The following is a 25,952-nucleotide window of genomic DNA, read 5'->3' as shown; positions in this document are numbered from 1 at the left end:
AAAAAAAAATAAGTGAACTACCTGCCATTTCGCATAATGGCATACTTTATTTAAAAACCTTGCACTTTTGCTTTCTGTGTGTTCTCATGTCTTCATTGAATGTTTTTTTGTATGTGATTACAAGAACCCAGGGTCTTCTCTTATTCAACAACTCAACCTTGAAACCATTGATCCTGAGCACCAGGGGCTTCCTAGACAGGCCATCTGTGAATGGAAACATTTTCACAGGCAGACTAGAGATTCCTGATATTCTTTATTAACTACCTAGACAGTTGTACTCTGATGCCCATTGGGTGTATTGTTCTGGTCCTTCTGAATGGGTCCAGGACATCAAGACTTGAGGGCCAAATGCCTTCCACTGCCAGGCACAGCCATCAGAGCTCCTACTCTGTGGTAGGAATAGAGGAGGCAGCAGCTTGGTGTCTCACACAGGATCCCAATAGCACAGCAATAATATAGAGAGGCCATAGGTAAGTCATGGGTCTGAAGAGTGTTGAGCAAAGACAAATGGTTCTAGAAAATCTTACCAGATGAGGCCCAGGAGACTTTCATCCCAACAGTGAGAGATAGCAATAGAAACTTGGCCACTCATGGACTGGGACAACTCTCCCTCTAAGCCTGGAAAAGGTTTTGGATAGGGAGAGTGCAAACTCCTGAGCAGAGGAAGAAAAGGGATTCCATCAGCAAGAACAGGTTCTCCTGAAGAATAGAACATGGGCACCCCTGTTTTTGCTGGATGTTGGGGTTTGCAAATCATCTGTACAACCACCCTGGTTGGGCAGATAGCTTCTGCCCCTTTTTTGGCGCAATGGCAATGTATGTGCTCATGGAGCTTTGTGGGCAAAATTATTTGATAAACACTCTTATAGGTAATTATTAGTTTTCTGGGAATTATTAGAAATAGTGTGAACTACAGGATGTTTCAAACTAGGCTATCACGTGATCTTTCTCCTAGGATACAGAGGATCCCACGTAAGGCCGTCTCTAGGACTCTGGGAACAGAGTCCAGGCAGAAGACTATGAAACCAGAATGCTGTGCTTGAGAGATCCACAACTCCCTATCTTGGACTCAAGTACCCAATAATGCAGGCTGGGCAGGAGAGAACCAGCCCTCAGGTGTGAGGGCTCTCTCTCAGCAGAGAAGACCAGTGCTCTTCACTCTGATACTCTTAGTCTCTTCCCCTGGCCCAAGTGACACTTGGCACCAAAAGGCTTCTTTGCTGTCCACTTCAATTTCCGTCCATCCCATTACTGAACTTTCAGAAATTCTTAGAATGCAGAACAGTATACACCCTTGGGTTAGAGACCCAGACCTGGAGCATTCTGGCTCCTAGAGGTTGGAACAACCATTTTTGGTGTCACATGGTGCCTAACCTTGTGACCAAAGCTGTGGTGGACATGAGCTAGGGGTCAACCAGAAGCTTCCAGGCTCTCAGGCTTTGTGAGTTTGTGTGTATTTTGTTGTGGCTGCTTTTTGCTGAACAGAATGTGAGATGCCTGTTATTGTGCATGGCTCTACTTCATTCATGAGCAGTACCATCACTTGGTCTGAAAACTGACACAATCCCCTACAGTCCTTCCTCCAATGTCTGCTAGCTCCTGAAGACCCCAACCCACTCCAGGTGAATGTTTGAGAAAAGTGCAATGTTTTTTAGGCTTCTGGAAAGGGCAGGTGATCACTGTTTAATGGCATATTGAAAGCAAGGCCGAGCCTTCTCCCATGTCTGCCAACAGAACAGGCACAAGTTACCAGCAATTTACCCATTTTCCTAATTAAGGAAAACAGACCTCTCTGCCTTCTGTGGAAAAAAAGGAAAAAGTTATAAAAAAAGAAACAAGCGTTATGCTGCCTCACAGTATCCTACTATTTGGCCTTTTTTTTTCTCAGCATCCTCTGCTATTTTTAACATTCCAGAAATCTTTGAGCACATCCACCTGAGTTGCTAATGATTTTCTCCAAGAACATTAGATGGGAAAACTGAGATTTCAAATGGAATCAAACCTTCTTGGGTCATCTAACGCTAAAGTAAAAGCTTCCAAAGGCTTCATGTTTTCTGATTTTACACACAACCTTAATAAGGATACAGAGGGCAGATAACAGAGATTCAAGGTGGTTTCCACTTGTTTAAGGTCTCTTAGATACTAATCGTGTCTGCATATCCTGAGCAAAGACCAAGATTATAATCCTATCTCTGCCATTTGCTTTTAGGTAACTTTGAAGAACTTATGCAAACCAAGAGCCACCTGGCCACCTGTGCAGTTGGGATCTCCTTTGTGGGATGTTATGACAGTTCCAAGGATAATGTTGGTGGAGACTCTGATGCAGAATCAAAGAGGCACATGTTCAAAGGGTGTGTGTTTTTATTGGTGAGGGTGTTCTTTCATAGGAAACCTGGTCTCTCCAGCTGCAAAGCTATAACTTCTCCTTCTCAGTCCTTTGGAGCCTAGACATAAAGCTTCCGCACCTGACTGCCATGCAGGAGTGTTCCCTTACCTGACTGACTTGATGCCTGCATTGATGGGGAGATCCTTCTTTAATTTCAGCTGGGCTGTGCACAGATGGACTATGTCTGATGAACAAATCTTCTGCGGTACCTTCCCTGGTGCCTCATATTAAGCATTTACTCCCTTCTGAATTTTTCCCAATAACTTCAAAACAGAAGGAGTATCTGTGTCTGTGCTCATATGTCAGGCTGTCATAAAGCGAGTGAGAGTGACAGGACACTGTTTCTCACAGCCAGATAGTGGGTATGCTGTGAACTCGTCTTTCAGTTCTGTGGACCCAATTCAAGAAGAACCCAGAGCATATACAGGATATAACTCCATCTGGCAGGGAAGATTCTCAAATCTATGATCCTAAGAGACATCTCTGTGTGAGAGGGAACTTGAGGAAGGGCTGATGTGCTGCTGAGAAAAAGGGAAACAAGTGGCTTCATGATGACACACAAAGCAAATGGGCAGAGTATATCAGTACTGACAAGAGAAGACTGAGCCTATATATCCTGTGCAGCTCCTGTGGGCACACCTGGGACTGAGGTAAATTCAGAAGGAAGAAAACTCACCTACTAACAAAGAACTCTTTGGCAAACAGCAGCTGACACTGGTAGGGTGGATCCTTGCACTTTCCTTTTGCCTACTTCTTCTGGACTTTTCTTTTCTCTTTGTTCTTTACAACCAGCACCATATAGTGGTCTGGGGTAAGTAGGAAGAAGAAACAGTAACACAAGAGACCCAGACACTGTGACCAGGCAAGATGGAGGCCTGCTATTCTCAGGTGCCTCAGTAAGTAGGATTATGTGTGAGCCACACTTCCTGGCTAAGGCTACTTCTTGGTGTGGAGGCTCACATAGTCAGAGAGGATTCCAAAGGAACATCCCCAACCCTAGAGATTAGTCTAAGACCTCACATGTGACTACCGGTGTACTTTGATGCACACATCTCCCCTCCGATCACCATCTCAGCTCTGAGGACACTACTGAAAGAAGCACTCCCTTTTCTGAAAGGTTAGGCAGAGCACCATAGAGTCAGACAGACTGTTTTCAGGAACACATGAGCTCTTTATTTAGGACATATGGTTGTGAAAGAAAAGTGCTTAACAGATGGTTCTTAGGATGAGAAGGTTCTTGGAAATGCCTTCCTAGTTTTCAGAGATTTCCCCACTTATTTTTTTTAAATGATCAACAAATGCAGTCCATAAAGATGCCTGTCTGAGGGCTTTAGCCAGTGTGTGGGTTACCAAATATGAGTTGGGGTACCAAGAAATGAGACATGGATTTATTGTCCACTTTCCAAGAGACTGAAGGAGCTAGACATGTTAGAGAGTGTTGACATGGGCCTACCTAGGGCTGAGTTTATATTCCTCAATTGCAAGAAGTCGAGAGGTTCAAAGAATGCCCTGATAATGGCTTTTTACTTTGGTTTCAGCTAGTTCTCCAGGAAGCTGTTAGGGTGGTCATGTGTTCAGTGTAAACATTTTGGTCAAGGTTGTTATCTATTTTAGCTTAAATAATACTTTGCAGGAATGTGCAATCAAAACAGGAGTCAGGTAGTTTGTGCTTGAGTTTAGAAGGATCGTTTCTATTAAATAAGGTAAGATGAGCTTCTTCCAAGAGATGGAGTCTGTTAAAAAATGGCACTGGGCACCGGGGACTCACACTTATAATCCTAACTATGCATCCTAGAGTTCAAGCCCCACGGCCACCACAAAAATGGAGTACACTGGACGAATTTCATGTAGGAGTCCTCTAAAGAACAGTTCCTTGGGGGCTAACTTGGTGAGACCACTGCTCTAGGGAAGCTGAAGCAGGAAAGTCTGCTTTCTCCTGCTAAGTAGGGCCACAGAGTTGACCTTGAGGGCTTGTGTGAACTGCCGGGGGAGGGATGGAGTTGTACAGTTTGTAAGGGAAGGTTGGTTTCAGCAGTATGTAGGCATTTCAGTAATTAGGTCATACAGTTTTGAAGACAGTGACAAAGGGTCTTAAAATGAGAAGTCAAAGGTTCTAGAAAGCAAGTTTTCCAAGCAAATTGAGACTTCAATTTATGAATCCCATTTTCTTTGAATACTGATGTCTCAATAGCTCATTTATATTACTTCATATGAGTCTAAGGAAAATCAGTTGTAAGTGATAGATTAGTAAAACGAGAAGCTTAATTTCAGCCTTGTATATATGCCTCCATGTGCAGGAGAGACCAAGAGCTCCCCTGTTGCAGTAGGAACTCTTGCTAGGAGTCTGAATGCAACCTCCTAGTTTCCTCACTATTTCTTACCATTTGTAACTTCATATATTTAGTGGTCAACAAACCTGCTTGATATCAACTCCAATAAGAAGTTGATAAGGATAAGAAGAGAGTCAAGCTGCAGCACTGAGAAGCTTTGGTTTGTTCACGTAGACAGATCATCTTCAGGGAGAAGAGAATTGAAGTGTGACATGACAGGTATAGTAAAGCACAGGTTGCTTTCCAGTCAGTCCAGTCAGGTGTCATGGAAAGAAAAGCTGATGATCCACAAAGATCCTGTCCTTGTATTCTCCACAGGAAGGGAGGAATACAAAAATGCATGGTAATGTGGTGGAAGAAGAGAGGAGTCATTTGTATGGGTATCAATGTTAAGATGAAGAGATGCCTTCAAGAACTTTAAGGGATGCTATGTGGTTTGAGCAACGGAATGTATGATGAAGAGTTTTTCTCAAGTCAAAAATTGCTGATGTGTATTAGTCTTTCCCCCATTGAATATGATGGAGTGGATGGAGAAGGCAGATTAAGAAGTGAAAGGGCTGGAGATGTGGCTGAAGGATTGGGGCACCGAGGGCACCAAGCAATCATGATTGCTAGGCATGGAACCACAAAATTGTGATTTCAGTCCTCATTAGCACAAAACAGAGATTGAAGAGAAGAGAACAGGGTGAAGGAGAAGAAGGAATCTATCTATGTATGTGAGATAGGAATCTGTTGACATGTGGGAATCTTCTGTCACTGGAGAGCTCAAAGTATGATTTTTCCTTTTATTCCATTTGAAAGAAGGGTTTAGGTAGAATTCTGCTACTGTCTCTTTGTGTGTATGTCAATATTTGGGTTTGGATCCAGAGGTTCTTGATCTTATGTAGCTTTTTCACTAAAAGACAGGGTTCTACCACTTGAACCACGTCTCTATTTCCAACCTTTAGCTGGCTAATGGGAGACAGTAGTCGCTCAAACTTATCCACTTGTGTTGATTTCAAATGATGATTCTCTGATCTCAGTAACTAGGCTTTCACCTGTGAGCCCAAGCACCCATTTTATTGCCTTTACCACCAAAATACCTTGGTTATAAAGTTGTACCAGGAAAGAAGGATGATATAAAATATGCTGCATACTGGGGTACCCTTAGTTTTGACATTGCTGGGGCCTGTCTAGATTTCCTGAAAAATGGATCTCTAGATATACATGGAATCTTGAAGGAGTGAATCGAAAGGTGTTTGTGACACCAACTGGGAAGGCCTTAGGCATCAGGATTGATGGCCAAGTTTGGGGGAACACACAGAAAGGATTGGCCTCTACTGTAGGATTCTCAGATAATGGAGAGGGCACATATGTGCAAATCCAGACATCCTTACACACAGAGGCATTGGTAGTTTGAAGCAATTGCTGTTTTATATGTCTGAAATAAAGAATAAGAAGAGTTAGAACAGAAAAAGGAGAAAGAACGCTTTTAATTGTTAGTAGTAGTACAGATAAAGTAAGGGGCATACAGAGGTCCACACCAGTCCGGCACCATGAATGATACTAGACCCAGCTGTCTCAAAGAGTTATGGCCACAGATGTGGAACTAGCACTCTAAAGAAAAGGGAATAAGAAAGGAAGATTGCTAGGTAAAATAGGAGTAGGACCTTGATGTTTCCATGCAAAGTCAAAGATAATCCTTATTTTACTTTATTGTATTGCAAAAGTGATATACTTAGGAGACAGGTATTGAGTCCTTTTCTTTTTGACCAGTGTCACCACTTCCTACATTTGTCCTAGCGCTTTTGTTTTTCTTTCTTTACTCTGGACCCCTGCTGTCACAAGTTTATTGTTCCTTTCTAACATAGACTCTAATGAGTATCACTTCTGAATTAGGTCACTCTTTTTCCCTCCATTTCTGTACTTCTCCTTTCCCTTCCCAAATTAGATAAATTTACATACAACACAAAGGGCTCAGAGATTTTTTTTTAAAGGGGATGAAAGGGAAGAAACATAGAGAAAAAGATAAGAAAAGGCTAAAAATTTACACTGGGAATGAGTCACTGAACCTCATAAAATCTTCTTAGGGACATTTTTACCCCATAGTTGTCTGAGAACCCTGGAAAATTTTCAGCAAACATTTCAGTATTAGGATACAGTTCCCCAATATTAGGATCTGTGATCAAAGATCTGACACAAAAGCAGAGGTTAGACAGAATTTTATTTCATACCTAACATTTAGAATCATACTGACTGTTCAGGGCCGTCTCTAAGATGTGAGAGCACAACCTTGTCTACTCTCACAGGCTACTTTTATAGGCCACCAACCATGTGGCTGGGTTTGGCCATACACAGATGGCCAGTGGAATCTCAACATGTTTGAGTGACTATTGAGGCGACCACTAACACTTGTGCTGTTTTAGCTGACCTATCATCTGGGGGGGTGGGTGGGAGGGCTCCTGGTGCACTGCTCTGACAAAAAAAGGAAAGGAGAAGGGGATTTCCTTACCCTCTCAGGCAAAGGGGGTAAGGTGGGGGAGGAGCTCTGGTAGCTCCATGTGGTCATGCTGCTCCTATAATCTGAGCTCTGTGTTTAGGGAATTTACAACCCCCAGCTTGAGTGAAGTACTGCTTTGTCATGAGGATGGGAAATTACTATAGAAGATGGAAGAAGGGTTTCAAAGGGGTCTTTATTTTAGGGGGAAATCTAGAGAGTGATCCTTTCACTAGGACTTTGGGCCAACAATTACTGACCATCCATCCCTAATTTTCACAATACTCTTTGTGTCCCTCTCTGAGCTATGGTGACATACAAGCAAAGGAGGAGGACCTTGATTTTTTTTTTAGAAAGTCATGGAAAATCCTGTTGCAAAGGTGATAAACAAAGAGGTTACAGATATGGAATTCAGTCATTTAGTACATTTCTTTTTGAACAGTGTCACCTCTTCCCTCCTTTTCTCCTATTTTTTTCACTCACAATCCCTATCCCTGGGCCCCTAATTATATAGCTCATTTTTTTTAAACATCAAATATTTATTTCTGCACATTCAGCCACACATTGAATTTTTTTGAATTACACTTTAAAAATAAAGACAAAGCCTCTTCTTTTTATATGCAAGAATATATTTTTGTGACTTATTCAAAGCATTCAAGTCCTGAAAGTAAATTATATTTAAATAGCTTTATTTAAGAACTGAAACACTAAATAACAACCATATTATATATTTAAAGAAGAAAAGCAAATAATGTAGTCTTATAAATCTTTAACTGCATAGTTGCTGGTGAAAGTTTTGTAACTAAAATTGTTTATAGAAAAAGGAATGAAAATAGAGAAAAGAGTCTTTCAATACAAAGCAATCATAGAATAAAAGATACTTAAAGTAGAATCATTTTTCTGGAAGCATTTCATCTGAAAGAAACCATTCAGTTAAATATAAAAAATACCTCCTACCAAAATAGCAAATTTGGAAATAGTGTAAAATTTCCATATGTAAGGAAGATATTAATGAATTGTGATTCGTGAAGTATGTAGATATACAAAGATAATCAAAAGTAGAATTTAGCTAAAGTATATATGGGTACCATTGATACCAGAATGTCAAAAGATTTTGTTTTTTAATTTAATTTAATTTTATTGTGAAGGTGATATACAGAGGGGTTAGAATTATAGAAGTAAGCTAATGAGCATAATTCTTTTCGAACACAGTTACTCCTTCCAAGTTAGTTCATTTTTAACATAGTGTCTAAGGGGTATCTTTAGCTGCTGTCAGTTCTCTATTTTATCCACCATTTATGGACCTCCCCACCTCTCCCCAAATGAGATAAACTTACAATATATGGGAAAAGGCACAGAAATTAAAAAAATAAAAACTCACAAAAGGGGATAGACAAAAACAAACACAAAAAAGTTAAATTTAAAAAGTCCCTTATTTCCATTTCTTGGAGTTCATTTTGATAAGCTTCATTTTATGCACATAGCTATTGAGCCCTTGTGATCCTCACCTAGGAATATTCCTCTTTGGTTTCACTGTATAGAATGTTTATAGTGGGGCTGTGACTCAAGGGTTAGGTAGCATTGAGCTGAAGAGCTTAATAACAGTGCCCAGGTCCAGAGTTCAAGCCCCAGGACCTTCCTTCCCCCGCAAAAAAAAAAGTCAACATTTACTTGATGTTGTACTTGCTATGCAAGTGTGGATGTCTCACTGTGTGTGTGTACCACCTAGAGATTACATCATATTTTCTCATTATTTAGATATGTCCTAGACAAAACTCAGGGAAATAACTCAGACTTAAAGCAAACTTGATATTGTATATTGTTTTCTACCTATTGTATTGTTTTAGTGAAAAATGTTTTGTAATGGGAATATCATAGGCTACCCTCTGATAAAAGAATCTCTTTGGACAATGCAGTATTACATAGAAGATAAAACACCTTTAATCTTACCACCCCAGAAAAAAATATTTCTAATATAGCTACATATAATTCTAATATTCAAAATAGCTGTTAAAGTACTTCATGGAAATACATGTGGTTTCTAGTGTTTGAATCTGGCCTTGTTAGGCAACTATTTTAATGCTGATTTATGTTTTTAAGTTCTGTACTTTTTTAACATGGGTTATTTTTGAGATAGGATTTCTCCTTTTTGCTCAGGCCTATACTTTATCTGTACTGTCATAGCTGGGGTAATAAGTATATGCCACATGCTCCTCCTATTAAGATAAATGTCTGCCCATCTATGCCTGACCCACAATCTTACCTATCATCCCTATGCAGCTTGAAGGAGAGAAACTTGGCACCACTGACTACTGACATAGTGTTTGGGAGGATGCACAACAATAGGATGCCCTCAGACTGGAATCTTCCCAATCTCTGTTTCCTAAGTATTCAGATTCCAAATGGTTTATCACAAAATATATGAGAAATTTGTATATGAATTGAAATCCTCAAGGAAGACCCATGAAACTAGTCTTTACATCAAGGCATGCTTGAAAAAGAACTGAAAGAGACATCTCCTACTTTGTAGAACATGATCATACTTCAACTGAACCAATGACATTTTAGGATCATCATCTTCTATCAGCCAGCCTCAATTAGTTTCTTAAGAATCGAAGGAAGTTCTTCATCCACTTTCAAAATCAGTGATACATGAAAGACATCAGTAAAAAAAAAAATGTGTCAGCCTCAGCATTCTCCAGAGATTCACTTCAATGCTTCTAATCCTAGCTACTCTGGGGGCTGAGATCAGTTCACCATTTAAATAGGCAGAAGAATTTAAGTCATTCTGATTAACTAGCAAACACTAGACTAGAATCATGTCTCAAGTGGTAATCATGTCTCAATAAGAGTTTGAGACCCAGAGTACAAGCCTCAGACTTGACAATAAAGCTTAGGAACTCTTAAAAATGGATTTTAGCCACTGCAGAAACTGAAGAAGGTACCAATGTGCTAGTTAATGTGATGGAAATTTTCATTGTTGTTAATATGAACTAATAGGATCATAATTATTTTGCAGTTACTGGGATATATTGATTTTTGTCTTTGGAATATTCAGTTGTCTTCTCCAAGTCATACTGATGTTTTTTTTTGTTATTGTTGTTGTTGTTTTTGCCAGTCCTGAGGATTGAACTCAAGACCTGCACACTTTCCTTGGACCCTAACATTCTGCCATTTGAGCCACAGGACCATGTGCATCTCTTTCCGTGTTTGTGGTATCCAGGGCTTTGAGCATGGTAAGCAAGCACTCTATCCCATTACCACAGTCCTGGCCCCTGTACTGATGATTTTATATTACTTGAACTAAAGTATTTATAAATATTTAAGGAGTAAAACATTCTACGTTCATAGGGGAAATATGTTTCTTGTAAAAGATTTTATGGGTTATTAATCTAAAAATTAACCATTCAAATGTAGAGATATTGAAAAATGTCAAATTATTTTATTTTCTATGTTTGTAAACATTTTATTTTACTGGCAAGCCACACCTATTTTTTTTATTAAGCACAGACATTTTTGAAATGAATATACCACTAACCAGTTAAGATAGTAAATATACATAAGGCAGTAATTTCTGAGGGAATGACTGTTTATTCAAATAATATTTTAGGAGATTCTATATAGCATATTCCAGTATTTTCTCTGATGTTCTAGTGTCTTTTCTAAAATGATACCATGATATGTGCTGCTTGCTCTCTTACTTGAACCACAAAAAATTTTGGGCAACAATAATAATTACTAAAGAAAGTAACAATTTGGTTGCATGTTTAAGGAGACAAGAAGAGCTGGCCTTTTCCATCCATGGCATGACAGCCAGATTTAGAGGGTGGCCTGCTTTTTCTGTAGTGGATATAATCCAGGAGAAGTGTGGGCTTACTATGGTAGCTAGAGACTTGAGACTGGTGAAGCCTATCTGTCTCCATTTGCCATTGCCATAGATTGGTCTGCACATAACAGCACTGCCTGGATTCACTGGCTCCTGTGGAGTCAAGTATAGAGTAAGGTTAAAGTCACAGTCCATTATTATTATTTTTTAGATTATATAAGTGTTCATTAAATATATAGATGTAAGATACAGTAGAAAAATAATTTCATTCTTATCACCAAAACTGTTCCAACCAATATGATGAAAAGGATGGTGGTGAACATTTAATGTTTTTACAAATGGAGAAATAAAACAGATTAGGCTTACTAAACCTTAAAAGAAGAAAACCCAAAAGGATGCTGAGCATTAGTGGTGCTTGCCTGTAAGCCTAGCCCATTCAAGGCTGAGACAAATCTAAGAGTATCTTATCTCCAGATCATGGAGGATGAGAGCAAAGCAGAGTAGGAAATGGAGGCATGGCTCAGCCACAGTTGTGAGTGGAAAAAAACAACATGAGGTCCAGGGCTTATAGCCCAAAATTAACACAAAAATCATAAAATAAAAGAAAAAGAAGAAAACAGGCTGCATTATTACAGGGAAGATTTTTTTAAAAAGCCTAAACTATTTGGAAAGTACTTGGCCAACATGAATATATATTATCATGTGACAGATATACTAGAGATTAGAGACAAAGTTTTGAAGCAGTTTGTCCTACCATTTGAACATATTACCGGAGTATGGTTATTATTAAAAGCTGAATAACAGTACTTATAATATATATTATTTAAGGATAGTGACTTATCTTTATACTGAGAAACCATTTTATAAATTTTTTCATTCTTTGAGTGCAAAAAGGAAGTCAAATGAAACATTTACTCACCAAATTGGGGTCATGACCTTTGGCATGGGTGGTGAAGCAAATAATAGAACTTCCTATGTCAGGGTAGAGGTGAGCACAGTTTGAAGCTCCCATTACCTGCATTTGTAATATTTCTGGATTCTCATCTGTCTCTCCTAAAAATAATAATATACACATTTTCAGATATGTAGGTTTATTGAATCAGAAAATCTTTAAGTAATAACTTCTATTACCATGGATACTTCTACCTATGTAATGCTACAGTATCTGATTTTTTTAGCTTCTTACTCCTAATTTTCTTGAATTCTTTTCAGATTACTTTGTTAACGAATCTAATTATTTTACAGTTCACATCTCCAAAAACAATGACCATTTTGCTTTTCCAAAGTATAAATTCCAAGTCACTTTTATCTTCCAGTCGTGTAGAAGTAATAAATAAGGACTAAAACCTTATAGGTGTTTTTTTAAACCCAACTTAAAGCAGAGTCAGAAGATTAAGCATCTCTACCTTGATTCTAACCTTTGTCTGCACAAAGATATAAATATTCTTCCAATGATTTCTTTTGATCTCAAAAAGTACTATCTAGTGATCATTAAAACCATCATACTATAAAACAAAATACATTTCAGGGTAGGTGCCTAATTTAGAGGAAAATCTTAAAATTACTAATGCAGAATGTGCAGTCCTTATTTTAAAACAACTCAGAATACAGAAAACAAACACTAACCTGGTTTGAGAATTTGTGGCCCAGACAGCCAGCATTCTGAATTATTCAGGTTCTTCAGATGGCCCAAAGGTGCTGATATTTGAATGGAATTTTGACTCTCTTGCAGCAGCACTAAAGCGAGATCATTTCTTGCTGTGCCACTCACTAACCGGAACCTCTCATGAAGTAGAATAGTAGTCACTTTGACAACTCTCAGAGGTGCACCAGGGTGCCGAAGACCCAATATTACAATAGTGTCTTCTGGATTCCTGTAGGGATAGGTAGGCATTATTAAATCACGATAGACAGTAGACTCTTCCAAAACACATTTTGCTCATTCATTCATTTTATAAAATTATGGTACATATGCTTTGTTGTAGTCCTACAAGGACTACATAGGCAATAGAAGTGCATGGCAATTAATTACAAGAACTCTAGCTGAGCAAATCATCCTGTGCCACTCATGTTTAGCCCAAAGCAAAGATGCAATGGGAACACATGATGTAGAAATCAAGTGACTTCCCAATAAAATTTTCCTCAAATGACTTTGAAGTTAATACATTAATATAAAACATTGTACAGAAAGAGATAGGACATAAACGTACATATTTCGGACGCAGTGGGCAGCAGTGAGAATCCAAGAGCTGCTAAGTACGGATCCACTGCAGATCTGACTACCACAGCTGATAATCATAGCCTGCCAAGGCATAGTATATCGAATCGAAATATGATCTGCCAAAGCTGACAAAAGTAAAATAATTAAAAATGCAAAACTGTAAGAGAAAATTTGGTTGAAATGTTTATATGTGAGCCATCTTGCACATTTTTAATGATAACCAGTTGGACATGTAAATTTTTGACATTTGAAATTTTATCTTTTTATTATTTAATTATTGCCCAAGTAACATATTTGTTAGTGAAAATATTAAGAACTATGGCAGTTTCTTCCATAATAACACCTACTTAAATTTTAGGTGGTTTAGCCTCATTAGTTCACTTAGACAAATTTCATGACAATGAAGAATATGTTGATTGGAAAATATTAAAGAAACAAATAAAATGTTGAAATAATGCCCTTTCATTTGAACTGAAAGAGACTGTTTACTAAATTTAAATTTCTATTGTTATATCAAATATTAAGTAGAATATTTAGATATAAAAGTTGGACAAACTATCTCAGAGTTCTTTGAATATGAGTTAAAGCAATGCTGCTTAGTACATTATGTATTAAAAAAGAAATGTCTATAAAAGGAATAAAGAGGCCGGGAGTTCGGCCTAGTGATAGAGAGCTTGCCTAGCATGCACGAAGATCCAGGTTCAATTCCTCGGTACCACATACATAGAAAAAAGCCAGAAGTGGTGCTGAGGCTCAAACGGTAGGGCTCTTGCCTTAAGAAAGTCCAAAGACAGTGCTCACGCCCTGAGCTCAAGCCCAGGACTGGCAAAAAAAAGGAATGAAGAAATATAGCTGAAATTGGAAAAATAACCAATATCTACAGTAAGATTTCCTTATTAAATGTATCTCTGAAGGCCTTCAGAAACAATTTATTCTCAATAAGCATGGTGATAAAACATAAGAATAAAATACATTAAGTGAATATGTAATAAGTGCACTAGATATTTTCTATGTAGACAAGGAAGAGTAGGTAATGTCAAACTGTCACTAATGATACTGTGACAGGTTTTGTAATAGTCAAGAAATATAATACACAATCCCCTAAACTAAACTCAAGAATTTTAGTTCTCCTAACAATTGGGTAAAGTCTCATTTGCTGTTTCTCAGAGTAACCACTAAAGATTCTAATATTAACCATTATCATCTATACTAGAGGAGCAATAAGAACCTGCTTTATGATATGCCTTTGGAAATAAAGGCAAATAATTCTAGTGACTTGGTGAATACAAACACACATTTTTTCTCTCAAAAGGTACCTTTCTTTCCCCTTCTTTTCTATTTCCATTCCCCTTAATTTCCTTATCATACCTCCTATTAGCATTATATTCTTGGACCTTACTCTGCGGCTGTGGCAGGGAGATGAAGTGTGGCTGAATGAAAGCTGTAGTAGAGGTAAAAGTTGAAGCATTTTTAGGAGTAGTGACTGGAAGAGCAATGGAGACAGAGGTAATTAGGGGTTCTTGCTGGGACCAGGGTGCATGGCTAGGCCGTGTAACTCCTTGGAGCCAGAAAATGAAAGGATTCACTTGGCTGAATACATAGGGCTTTCTGCAGTGCTCATCAAAGTGGCTCAAAATTCCCACCTGCACCCAGGTGTCCTTTTGCTGTATGTGGCATACCAGTGGTGCTCCCAAGTCACCCTGTAAGAAAAAAGGAATAGAATATTGATTGATAATCTAATCAGTGTTAGAATATAACTTATTGTTGGTGACTGTTCCTTTGTATCAATGTTTTCACCTTACAGCCAGCCTCCCCCATAGCCTTCTTAGCCTCCACACAGAAAGTAAATTCATTCATTGTAGGCCAGAACTGAGCACAAGAGATGACTCGCAGGATGCTTAGGTGTCTTTTTTGCAAAATTCCTGGACTTCCTGAAGGAAAACAGAAAAGAGAAGTTATTTGCTGGCTTTGGTTTTGTTTCTGTCATTCTTGATTTTGTTTTTATTCTTCTTTTGTTTTTGCTTTGGAGAAATGTAGCACATATGCTCAGGTATTCAGAAGATAAGCATATCCTCCTGTTCTGCCCTAGTGCCTTCTTTACTTACCCCTCATTAGCGACCAACTAGGTAACCAGCAGTCATATAGTTGTATATTTCTCACTTGTTCTGGACTTTCTTCTAGGCAAATAGGAAGCACCAGGGGTTGGAAATTTATTGGCTGCTTCAAGAAGATCAATCCAGGTCCTAAAGGTCCTGTTGGACCCAGATAAGGCATGGCACGGTGAATGCCAACAGTCTGAGCTTGAGCTGTGTCTTGTAGATCAATAAGGCCCACTTGAACCAAAGCCAAGGCTTCAGAGCTTTTTCTGGAAGGGGAAAAAGAACAACTATCATTAAGAGTTTTATGATTTTAACAATTCAGTGTGAAAATGAAATAAAACACTCACACGAATCAAATGAAATCCATGTTGAGTCTTTATTTGTTGTCAATACATACATGAGGTACATAGGATAGTATTCTTAATATCATAGTATTATAATATTCACAAATGAGGAAGTAAATATGATAATCACCTTATAAAAATTTGCAACTTAAATTATTGTAATCATGACTAGTTATAGTATTAATCATCAATAGTTATATTTACTATTAATAATTAATATACAGACCTTCACAAATGAGGTACTGGTCAATTGAATCCTACAAAGTAGGTATTAAAATATACTACTATGCATGTGTAAAAACTTCAAAGAATTAGTCCCTTTCTGTAATTTTATGACTCTGCTGAAAGAAAACTTGAATGTGTACCAAAAATCTCTGAGCTGCATAATAGTAATATACATTGAACAATATATATTGAGTAACACACATTGAATTTTAAGGACAAGAAGCATGATATCATCAAAATGTAGTAAGATCGGAGGTGGCTCAGCAGACTGAGAAAGAAGGATTACAGTTCAAAGCCAGCCTGGGCAGGAAAGTCCATGAGAGTTTTCTCCTGTTAACCACCAGAAAACTGCAAGTGGAACTATCGCTCAGAGTGCTAACCTTGAGTGCAACAAGCTCAGGGACAGTGCTCAGGGCCTGAGTTCAAGCCCCACAACCCACAGAAAGTAAACAATAAAAATGATTCCAATGAGATATCCTTTCTTTGGGGGATTTTAGTTTGATCGAGACATTATACGTTAAAAGTAGCTGAAAATGCAATCAATCCCAATCGTAGAAAGTTATACCATACAGATATTTAGTCAAGTGATTACCACTTTCTACCACTGATCAGCATCATAAAATACACACTATACTATCTAGTACATCCTTAGAAAATACCAAAATTCAAGCTAAATACCACCATTTATACTGAATCCACATTATTCTTAAAATATTTTTTATTATTTTGAACTCACCCAAAGTTGTGAGTTCCTGTTTCCTGGTGGTTTTGTGTTTTTCTCTTTGTTTTTGGTCAATAACATAGCCTTTCTAAAGAATTAAAAATAAGTTTTCTCCTCTTTCTACCATATTTCAGTATATTTCCCTACTACCTTTAGGTCTTTCCTTACATAGTTATAAATTAATTTCTAACATTGCACATATATGAGAAAATAGGTATCCTTTGTTTCTCTGGGCCTGACTTCACTTAACCTCATTTATTTTCTAGAAATGACCCAATACTGTTTTTAATGGATGAGTAAATTTTATTGTGTGTATATGCCACATTTTCTTGATCCACTCACTCATTGAGGAGCATATCGAGTGATTTCAAACCTTGACTATGGGAAAGTGCTATGATGAACATAGCTTTACTGTATCATAATTTGTATTTCTTTGGATAAATGTCCAAATGTGGAATTGTTGGATTATAGAGTGGCTCTATGGTTAGTTGTTTTGAAGAACCAACAGACTGCCTTCCAAAGTGGTTGACCAGGTTTAAATTTCTATCAACAGGGTATTAGGGTTTCTTTTTACCCAGATTAGTACAAGCAACGTTTACTGTTTGTATGACTGATGATGGCCATTCTCAGTGGGTTGAAGTATAATGTTGGTGCATTTTTTATTTTGATTTGCATTTCTGTGCATCTGTGTGTGTGTGCATGTGTGTGTGTCTGTGTGTGTGTGCCAGTTCTGTGGCTCAAGGTTAGCATTCCACCACTTGAGCCACAGTGCCACTTCCAGCATTTTTTGATAGTTTGAAAATGGAGGTAAGTCTCAAGGATTTTTATATCTGGGCTGAATATGAACCATTATTTTCCAATCTTAACCTCTCAAGTAGCTAGCATTGCAGACATGAGATGTTAAAACACTTTTCTCTATGTCTGTTGGGCATTTTTTTGCTTTTATTTATTTATTTTTTATTGTATTTAATAAAAAGGTTACATGATATTTGCCAGATAGAAGGTGCATTAATTCACATATATTGATACCCTTTCACATGTCTTGGTACTCATTACCCTCCCCCCCCCACCCTTCCACTGTCTTGGTTTTCCCCCCTTCCCTATCAAATTTCAAATAACCAAATACAAATAAATTCAATATGTCAGATAACCAAGTGAGATACTGTGACAATATGAGATACCCAAGGGACAGCAAAGGAGAAGAGAGATAACATAGAGTGGATGAGCAAGTTGTGGTATTTGTACACAATGGAATTCTATGCTGCTGTCAGAAAGAATGACATCGCCCCATTTGTTAAGAAATGGAAAGACTTAGAAAAAATCATATTAAGTGAAGTAAGCCAAACTCAAAGGAACTTAGCTCAATGGTTTCCCTCATTTGTCATAATCAGTAGAAACCCTGGGCTCTACTAGCAGAGCTCTGCAAGAGAGCAAAACCTTGATACATAAGGCCATATAGTATGAAGCTAATTAAAAGGACCTCCAGGATATTGAAACAAAAGCCATATAATGAATGATTGTTGTCCTTAATGTACTATGTTATCTCTCGTCTCCTTTGCTGTCCCTTGGGTATCTCATATTGTTACAGTATCTCACTTTGTTATCTGATATATTGAATTTATTTGTATTTGGTTATTTGAAATTTGATAGGGAAGGGGGGAAAACCAAGACGGGTGGAGGGGTGGTGGGGAGGGTAATGGGTACCAAGACATGTGAAAGGGTATCAACGTATGTGAATTAATGCACCTTCTATCTGGCAAATATCATGTAACCCTTTTATTAAATACAATAAATAAATAAATAAATAAATAAATAAATAAATAAAAGAGCAAAAATAAATGCCCTCCTTTGTCATAGTCATAGCAGAGATCTACAATAGAGCAAAACTTTGATACCTAAGACCATATAGTATGAAGCTAATTGAAAGGACCTCCAGGATATTGAAACAAAAGCCATATAATGAATGATTGTTGTCTGTTGGGCATTTTAACTTCATTGGGGAAGCTTCTATTTAGTTCAGTTGCCCATTTATTAATGGCATTGACTCTTCGATGGTTCAGTTTCTTAACCTCTCTGTATGCTTTCAAAATTATGGTATTGTCTGGTGTCATTCTGTAGACTATCTTTCAGCTTGTTGACTGTTTTGTTATGCAAAATCTTCTTTAATTTGATGCAGTTCCATTTAGCACATATTCCAGATATACTGTGTTTCTGAATCATTTCTCAGATGATTCCTGCCTACATCAAGGATTCCTAATGTTTCTCCTAGTCCTACTTGAAATAGTTTCACAGTTTTTGATCTTACATTGAAGTCTTATCCATTTTGTATTGATATTGATTCAGGCTTATACATATGGATTCTGTTTCTGTTTTCTGCTTATAGATGTCCCAGTTAGCCAGCATCATTTACTGAAGAGGCTGCCTTTCTTCCAGTCTATAGCTCCCTTATCAGATCTTTTGACTGCTGATCTGTGGACTCATTATTGGATCAGGCCTGTTGTTTCAATGTTAGCACCTTAATTTTAGTGTCTTTCATGGTTCCATATGAATTTTTGCATTGTTTTCTCCCTCTTTGTGAAAAATGATATAGGGATTTTGATGATTATAACATTGAATTTGTAGAGTGCTTTGCCATCTTCACAATATCAATTCAGTCAGACTAAAAGTACCACTTCCTTATTTCTTCTTTGGTTTCTTTCTTCAAACTTTTTTTCTGTTTTTCTTTTCTCATTTAATTTTTTCTGTTTTTCTTTTCAACATTTAATTTTATAGTCAGAGGGGTTACAGTTACATATGGAAAGTAGTGAGTACATTTCTTGCTGTATGTTGTTACCCACTCCCTTGGTTTTTCACACTTTTCCTCCCTCCAAGACTTTCTAAGTTGTAAAGTTCATTTCCAACATATTATCTTCTTTTTTGCCAGTCTTGGGCTTGAGCTCAGGGCCTGAGCACTGTCCTTGGACTTTCTCAAGGCTAGAACTCTACTTCTTGAGCCTCAGCGCCACTTCTGGCTTTTTTTTTAAATACATTTTTTATTGTAATTAATAGAAAGGTTACATGATATTTGCCAGATAAATGGTGCTTTTCACATGTCATGGTCCCCATTTCCCTTCCCTCCCTCCCCCCCCCTCATCTTGTTTTCCCCCATTCCCTATCCAATTTCAGATAGCCAGATACAAATATATCCCACTTCTGGCTTTTTGCTATGTATGTGGTACCGAAGAATCGAACCCGGGTCTTCGTGCATGCTAGGCAAGCACTCTACCACTAGGCCAAACTCCCTGCCCCCAACATATTATCTTGTGAATATTGCTGTTACATCGGTTCCCACTTTCTCCTTTGTCTCACCATTTTGTTTTTCCCTTTCCCTTCCCCAGTTCAAATATATATATATATATATATATATATATATATATATATATATATATATATATATATATAAAACCAGGTACCAAAATCAGATACAGTGACAACAGGGAAACAAAGAAAAAATACATAACCTCCCACACTATGATAAAAACAACTTGTAGTCACAGGGGCCGAGAGTTTGGCCTATTGGTAGAGTGCTTGTCTAGCATGCACGAAGGCCAAGGTCGATTCCTCAGTATCACATACATAGAAAAAAAAGCCAGAAGTGGTGCTGTGGTTCAAGTGGTAGAGTTCTAGCCTTGAGAAAGCCCAAGGACGGTGCTCAACCCTGAGCTCAAGCCCAGGACTGGCAAAAAGAAAGAACAAAAACAGTCACAAAGAAAAACTTTTTGTTTAAAGATTTTGGAGTTCATTTCACTTAACATCATCTTATGTGGTCATATGTACAGAGGTTTTGAGTTACTGTGGCTCTGCTAGACTATCCTAGACTTAATTTTATAGTTTTTCCTGTGATCCTTCACATTCTTGGTTATGTTGATTGTGAGATATTTTATTTTTAGTTTTTTTTAAGACTATTGCGAATACAATTGGCTTCCTGATTCAGGTTGAACATTTCCTTTGTTAATGTACAGTAAAGTGATTTTTGTGGAGCATTAAAAATTTTAAAGTAAAAAACAAAAACTACCATAAAGAATCAACAATTTTAACCAGGCACAGTGACTCACATCTGTAATCCTAGCTACTTAGGAGGCTGAGATCTGAGGATTAATGGTTCAAAACCAGCCCTGTGGCTTAAGGAGCAGTAGCCTTGAGCTGAAGCACTCAACTATGTGCTTCAGGGACAGCACTGTGACCCACAAAAAAGAATTAAATAGCCAGCACTAAGGACTATGAGATTCTTGTCAGAAATTTACTTCTAGAGAACTGGAGATGGCACTATGGCTCAAGGGGTAAGGGTGGTAGCCTTGAACTGAAGAGCTTAGGCCCAAAGTTCAAGTCCCATGACTGAAAATAAGTCAACAATTTTAAGCATAAATGAAGAAAAGAAATGAGGAGCTTCATTCCAGTCTGGAATATTTTTTGCCAGATATTGAGATATCTTATTAAGCAAGAAAATATAAAAATGATCACATTCGAAAACAATAAGAATCATTGTTTTCATATCTATCCACAAAGGGAAATATCTCCCTTTTTCAGAGAAAGAAGTTGTTAAATAATTTGCATTATCATCTTGCTATTGTGAAATCTAAAAAATGAAATGATTGCTCAGGCTTACATGAAATTGGCACATCTTGCTGAGGTAAGGATCCACTGTTCATTTAAAATAGAGCCAGCACAGAAATGGGAGAAAGATAGTTGCACAGAAACCATCCAGGGGAATTCACCGATTTCTGCCTCCCAGCAATTGGGACAGTGAGGAACAAGGCCAGGGCGTAATCCACATTCTGTAGAATAAATCCACATTAGGATAAAATTATTACCATCTTTTCTGACTTTGCTAAAAGTCAGAAAAAGTAAAATGTGACACTTCCAACATTGACGAAATGCTTAAAGTTACTAGTTCTCTACAAAGTTCAGTAATAATAACAGAAGATATCTATTTCCCTCTGTAAAGGTAATTTCAAACTTCTGTGTTATTTCCTATAGTAGAATAATGTACAATTTCTAAGCAGTTGGAATTTTTAAAGAATGTGTATGTAATGTGATAGATTTATTCATTCATTACATAAAGGTCTTTCTTATAAGATAAATAATCACATTCTTAGAATTTAAACTATCTGTCGCATGGTAGCCAGTCTATTGAACCAAAGTTGGATTCTGAACTAAACGTTCCTCTGTAACTGGGGTGGTACTCCACCATTCAAACACTGCCTCCAGCCTTCCTATTTGGTTATTATATTTTGAGACAGAGTTTTTCAAGTACATATTTTCCCCTTGGGATGTCCTTCAGATGCCAGATTAGTGATAAACTAAGATTAGTGATAAACTAGCATGGGACCACTGGTGCCTAGCTAGTATTTTAACTTTTAATATTTTAATCTTGTGAGATTAAAATCCTGTTCATTTAATGTAGAAATTCTTAGTATGTTTGGCTTCAGGAAGAACTTTTGACTCAAGTTAATACCTCAAACAAATGAATACATTAAACTTACCTGTTGTCTCATGAGAAACAATAGCTGTTTTAAAAAGCCAGAGAGCCTGGAGTTTGTCTTTCCAAACCATACCTAGGCGACACTCAGCCAAGGAAATGTTAAGTTCTGAATGCTTCAGATGCTGTTGTACAGGTTGATCCGAGTTGAGTCCAGTTAGAGAGCCAGGCAGCAGGGAAGGTGGTTTTGTTAATAGCGTAGCTGAAGAAATATGCAGGAATGAAAAAAGTATGATAAAAATTTTACCTTGAGTACATTTTGAGGAAAAGAGTTCCTGAACATGATTAGAAGAAATGGTTGAGATTAGAAGAGAGAGGCCACATAAGAAAAAAATTTGTAATAAGTTTGGAAAGAACAAGATGAAAATAAGAAAAAGTAAGAATGTAGAAAGATAAAATAGGGAAATCAGATTTCAAGGCTTCTTTGTTGTAACTTCTGGCCAGTTGTAGGAAGCCCTGGGATTGAAAGGCAATTAATAGAATGTTTTTGATTTGGAGATGATCGGCAGCTGTTCCATTTGACAAAGCTGATAATGGTTAGGAATCATTTATGTACATGAGTAAGCGATGTACAGAATTAGTACGTATTAGTTTTCATAATTGCCTTAGTTTCACAAACAACAATTGTATAAGCATATCTTAAAATCAGAAATCAGACTTGAAGTTTCTGTCTCAGTTTTCATTCAGGTTCTAAATTTATCAGATACAGGAGAGGGAAAGGATAATATATTAATCTAAGTTTAGGTACATGATATCTCTACTTGTGTTACAGAACGAATCTGTTCTTTCACGAAGAAATATTTTTGATTTAACCACTTAAGATAAAAATCTCACAACTGGGGGCCGGGAGTTTGGTGTAGTGGTAGTGTGCTTGCCTAGCATGCAGTACCACATATACATAGAAAGTGTGGCTCAAGTGGCAGAGCCTTGAGAAAGACCAAGCACAGTGCTCAGGCCCTGAGTTTAAGGCCCAAGACTGGCAAAACAAAAACAAAAACAAAAAACAAACTCACAACTGTACACCTATGGCTCATGTCTGTAATCCCAGCTACTCAGGAGGCCAAGATCTCAGGATCGTGGTTCAAAGCCAGCACAGGCACAAAAGTCCATGAGACTGTTATCTCCAATCAATCACTAGAAACCAGAATTACATTGTGGCTCAACATGGTAGAGCACTAGCATTGAGCTGAATAGCTCAGGGACAAAGCCCAGAGTCCAAGTACCCACATGACTGGCAAAACAGAAAGGTGGGGAGGGGCCAGGAGTGTGATCTAGTGGTAAAATCTTGCCTCACATGCAGGAAGTCCTAGGTTCAATTCCTCTGTACCATATACACAGAAAAGGCCAGAAGTGGTGCTGTGACTCAAGTGGTAGTATGCAGGCCCAAATGCAAGCCCCAGGTTTGACAGAAGAAAAAAAGGAAGGAAAGAGGAAAGGAAGAAAGGAAGGAAGGGAGGGAGGAGGGAGGGAGGGAGGAAGGGGAGATCCAGAACCAGAAAAAAAAAACAACAAGAAAAACTCACAACCACAATCTGATGGTGAAACTTTCAGAATTAAAGTTTATAAGAGGCAAAGAAGGCCAATAAAGGAATCTCTCCTACAGAGAGATACAACAATCCTAAATATCTATTCCATGTCCTGGAGAACCTAAATTTCTCAAATATTACTTAACTCAAAAGACATAAATCCAAACACATTGATCTTTGAGGATTTTAACATAACACTGTCATCCCCAGGATGGATAAACATAGCAAACACTTGTAAAAGTTCAGAACTAACCAACGGTATAGACTAACACAATATTTCACCCAGAAATATTAGCATATACCTTTTTCTTGGCAGTACATGGACCATTCTCCAAAATCAATCATATTTTAGGCCACAAAGCAAAAATGTGAGAATTCAGAAATACTGAAATTATCCCATACATTCTCTCAGGTAGCAATGGAATAAAATTTTAGCTCAACACCAGCAGAAAATCCTGTAACTGAGAGATACTGAACAACACTTTGTGGGTCCTTGGAGAGATCAGAATAGAACAGATCAGAAGAGAAATTCAGCAAACATTTATGTATTTAACAAAAATGAACACAAAAAAAATCACCTCCTCTGGGAACTGAGAACTGAAATGGTACTCAGAGGAAAATTTAAAGCAACAGTCCTAATGATAGAGTGCTTGCCTAGTATGCATGAAGCCTTGGGTTCAGTACCACATATACAGCAAAAGCCAGAAGTGCTGCTGAGGCTCAAGTGGTACTATGTAAGCCTAGAGAAAAAAATCCAAGGACGGTACTGAGGTTCTAAGTTCCAGCCCCAGGACTGGCTAAAATAATTAGAGTAAAAACAACAATAACAAAAAAACATAAGGTCTGGGAATTTGGCCTAGTAATAGAGTGCTTCCCTAGCATGCACAAAGACCTGGGGATAAATTCCTAGGTATCATATACATAGAAAAAAAGCTGGAAGTGGTGTTGTGGCTCAAGTGGTAGAGCTCTAGCCTTGAGAATCCAAGGATAGTGCTCATGCCCTGATTGCAAGGCCCAGGACTTGCAAAAGTGAAAACAAAGACTATAAGCCAATTGCCGATGGCTCACACCTGTATTCCTAGCTACTCAGGATTGTGAGATCTCAGGATCCCAATTAAAAGCCAGCCTGCCACAAAAGTCCATGAGACTCTCATTTCCAATTAACCACAAAAGAAACGGAAGTGGTGCCGTGGCTCAAGGAGTAGGGTGGTAGGCTTGAGCTGAAGAGCTAAGGGACAATGCCCAGGCCCAGAGTTCAAGCTTCACAACCAACCAAAACAAAACATAGACTCAATAAAACAGAGGTAATTATTCAAAAAATAAAAAAATAGACAGATGCTTAGCAAACCTTACCAAAAGAGAATCTATCCAAATAAATAAAATCATAGATGAGAATGTTTCTGTTGTAGAGAAATAAGCAAGATTCAGATCATTGTAAAAGAATGGTTTGTAAACCTTGCTAACAAATTTGAGATTCTGGAAGAAATAGAAGTATTTCAAGCAAATATTGACACACCCAAACAAGATTTAAACCGACTATATAGACCCATATTGAGTAAGGGAATAGAAATGGTAATGAGAACTCCCATGCAAGCAAAACCCAGGACCAGATGGATTCAAAGCCAAATTCTATAAGACCTTCAAATGAAAGCACCATCCAATACTCCTCTAACTTTTCAATAATATTAAACGTGATAGATCACTACCAAACTGATTGTATGAAGCCAGTCTCTCATCCGCAAAACGGATTGATACCCACCAAAGAAAGGACTATAGACCCACTTCTTTGATGAACATGGACGCAAAATTTCTTCATAAAATTTCTTCTTCTGGACAACTGATGTCAACAACTCATCAAAAATATTATACAGGCCAGGCAGAGTGGCTCACTCCCCTAATCCTAGCTACTCAGGAAATTGATAACTGAAGATCAAAGATCAAAGGCAACCTGGGCACTACAGACCGAGAGACTGTTATCTCCAATTAATCATTAGAAAATGGGAAATGGGCTTTTGGCTCAGGGGTAGGGGGCTAGCATTGATCTGAAGAGCTGAGGTACAGTGTCCAGGCCCAGCTTTCAGGCCTACGGACCCATGAAAAAAGCAAAAACAAAAAAAATATATATATGTATGTGTTTGTATATATGTAGATATAAAATACAGCATGCTTAAACAGGACTCATTGCAGGAATGCAAAGCTGGTTAACTGTATTTTTCTTGTTTGTTTTCTTTATTTTTTAAGACAATATACTTTTATTTTTTCCATATATTTTTATTGTAA

General features: G+C 37.8%; 1 protein-coding gene across 1 annotated transcript in view; it reads right to left on the bottom strand.

Moving 5' to 3' along the window:
* Positions 1–10,785: 10,785 nt before the first annotated feature.
* Positions 10,786–25,952, bottom strand: part of LOC150040300 (transmembrane protease serine 9-like) — a 34,705-nt gene continuing 19,538 nt past the window's right edge. Inside the window, exons 2-10 of the mRNA XM_090327284.1 lie at positions 22,151–22,348; positions 21,274–21,442; positions 15,345–15,604; positions 15,037–15,170; positions 14,639–14,939; positions 13,229–13,364; positions 12,645–12,892; positions 11,938–12,071; positions 10,786–11,171 (exon numbers count right to left, since the gene is read on the bottom strand). Of these exons, the coding sequence (XP_090183410.1) occupies positions 10,890–11,171; positions 11,938–12,071; positions 12,645–12,892; positions 13,229–13,364; positions 14,639–14,939; positions 15,037–15,170; positions 15,345–15,604; positions 21,274–21,442; positions 22,151–22,348 (1,862 nt within the window). The 3' untranslated portion in view covers positions 10,786–10,889. The remainder of the gene's footprint in view (positions 11,172–11,937; positions 12,072–12,644; positions 12,893–13,228; positions 13,365–14,638; positions 14,940–15,036; positions 15,171–15,344; positions 15,605–21,273; positions 21,443–22,150; positions 22,349–25,952) is intronic.

The sequence above is a fragment of the Megascapheus bottae genome, chromosome Y (assembly GCF_031878675.1).
Source record: "Megascapheus bottae isolate mThoBot1 chromosome Y, mThoBot2.hap1, whole genome shotgun sequence".
Taxonomy (NCBI): domain Eukaryota; kingdom Metazoa; phylum Chordata; class Mammalia; order Rodentia; family Geomyidae; genus Megascapheus; species Megascapheus bottae.
This window is presented reverse-complemented; position numbering and strand designations above follow the sequence as displayed.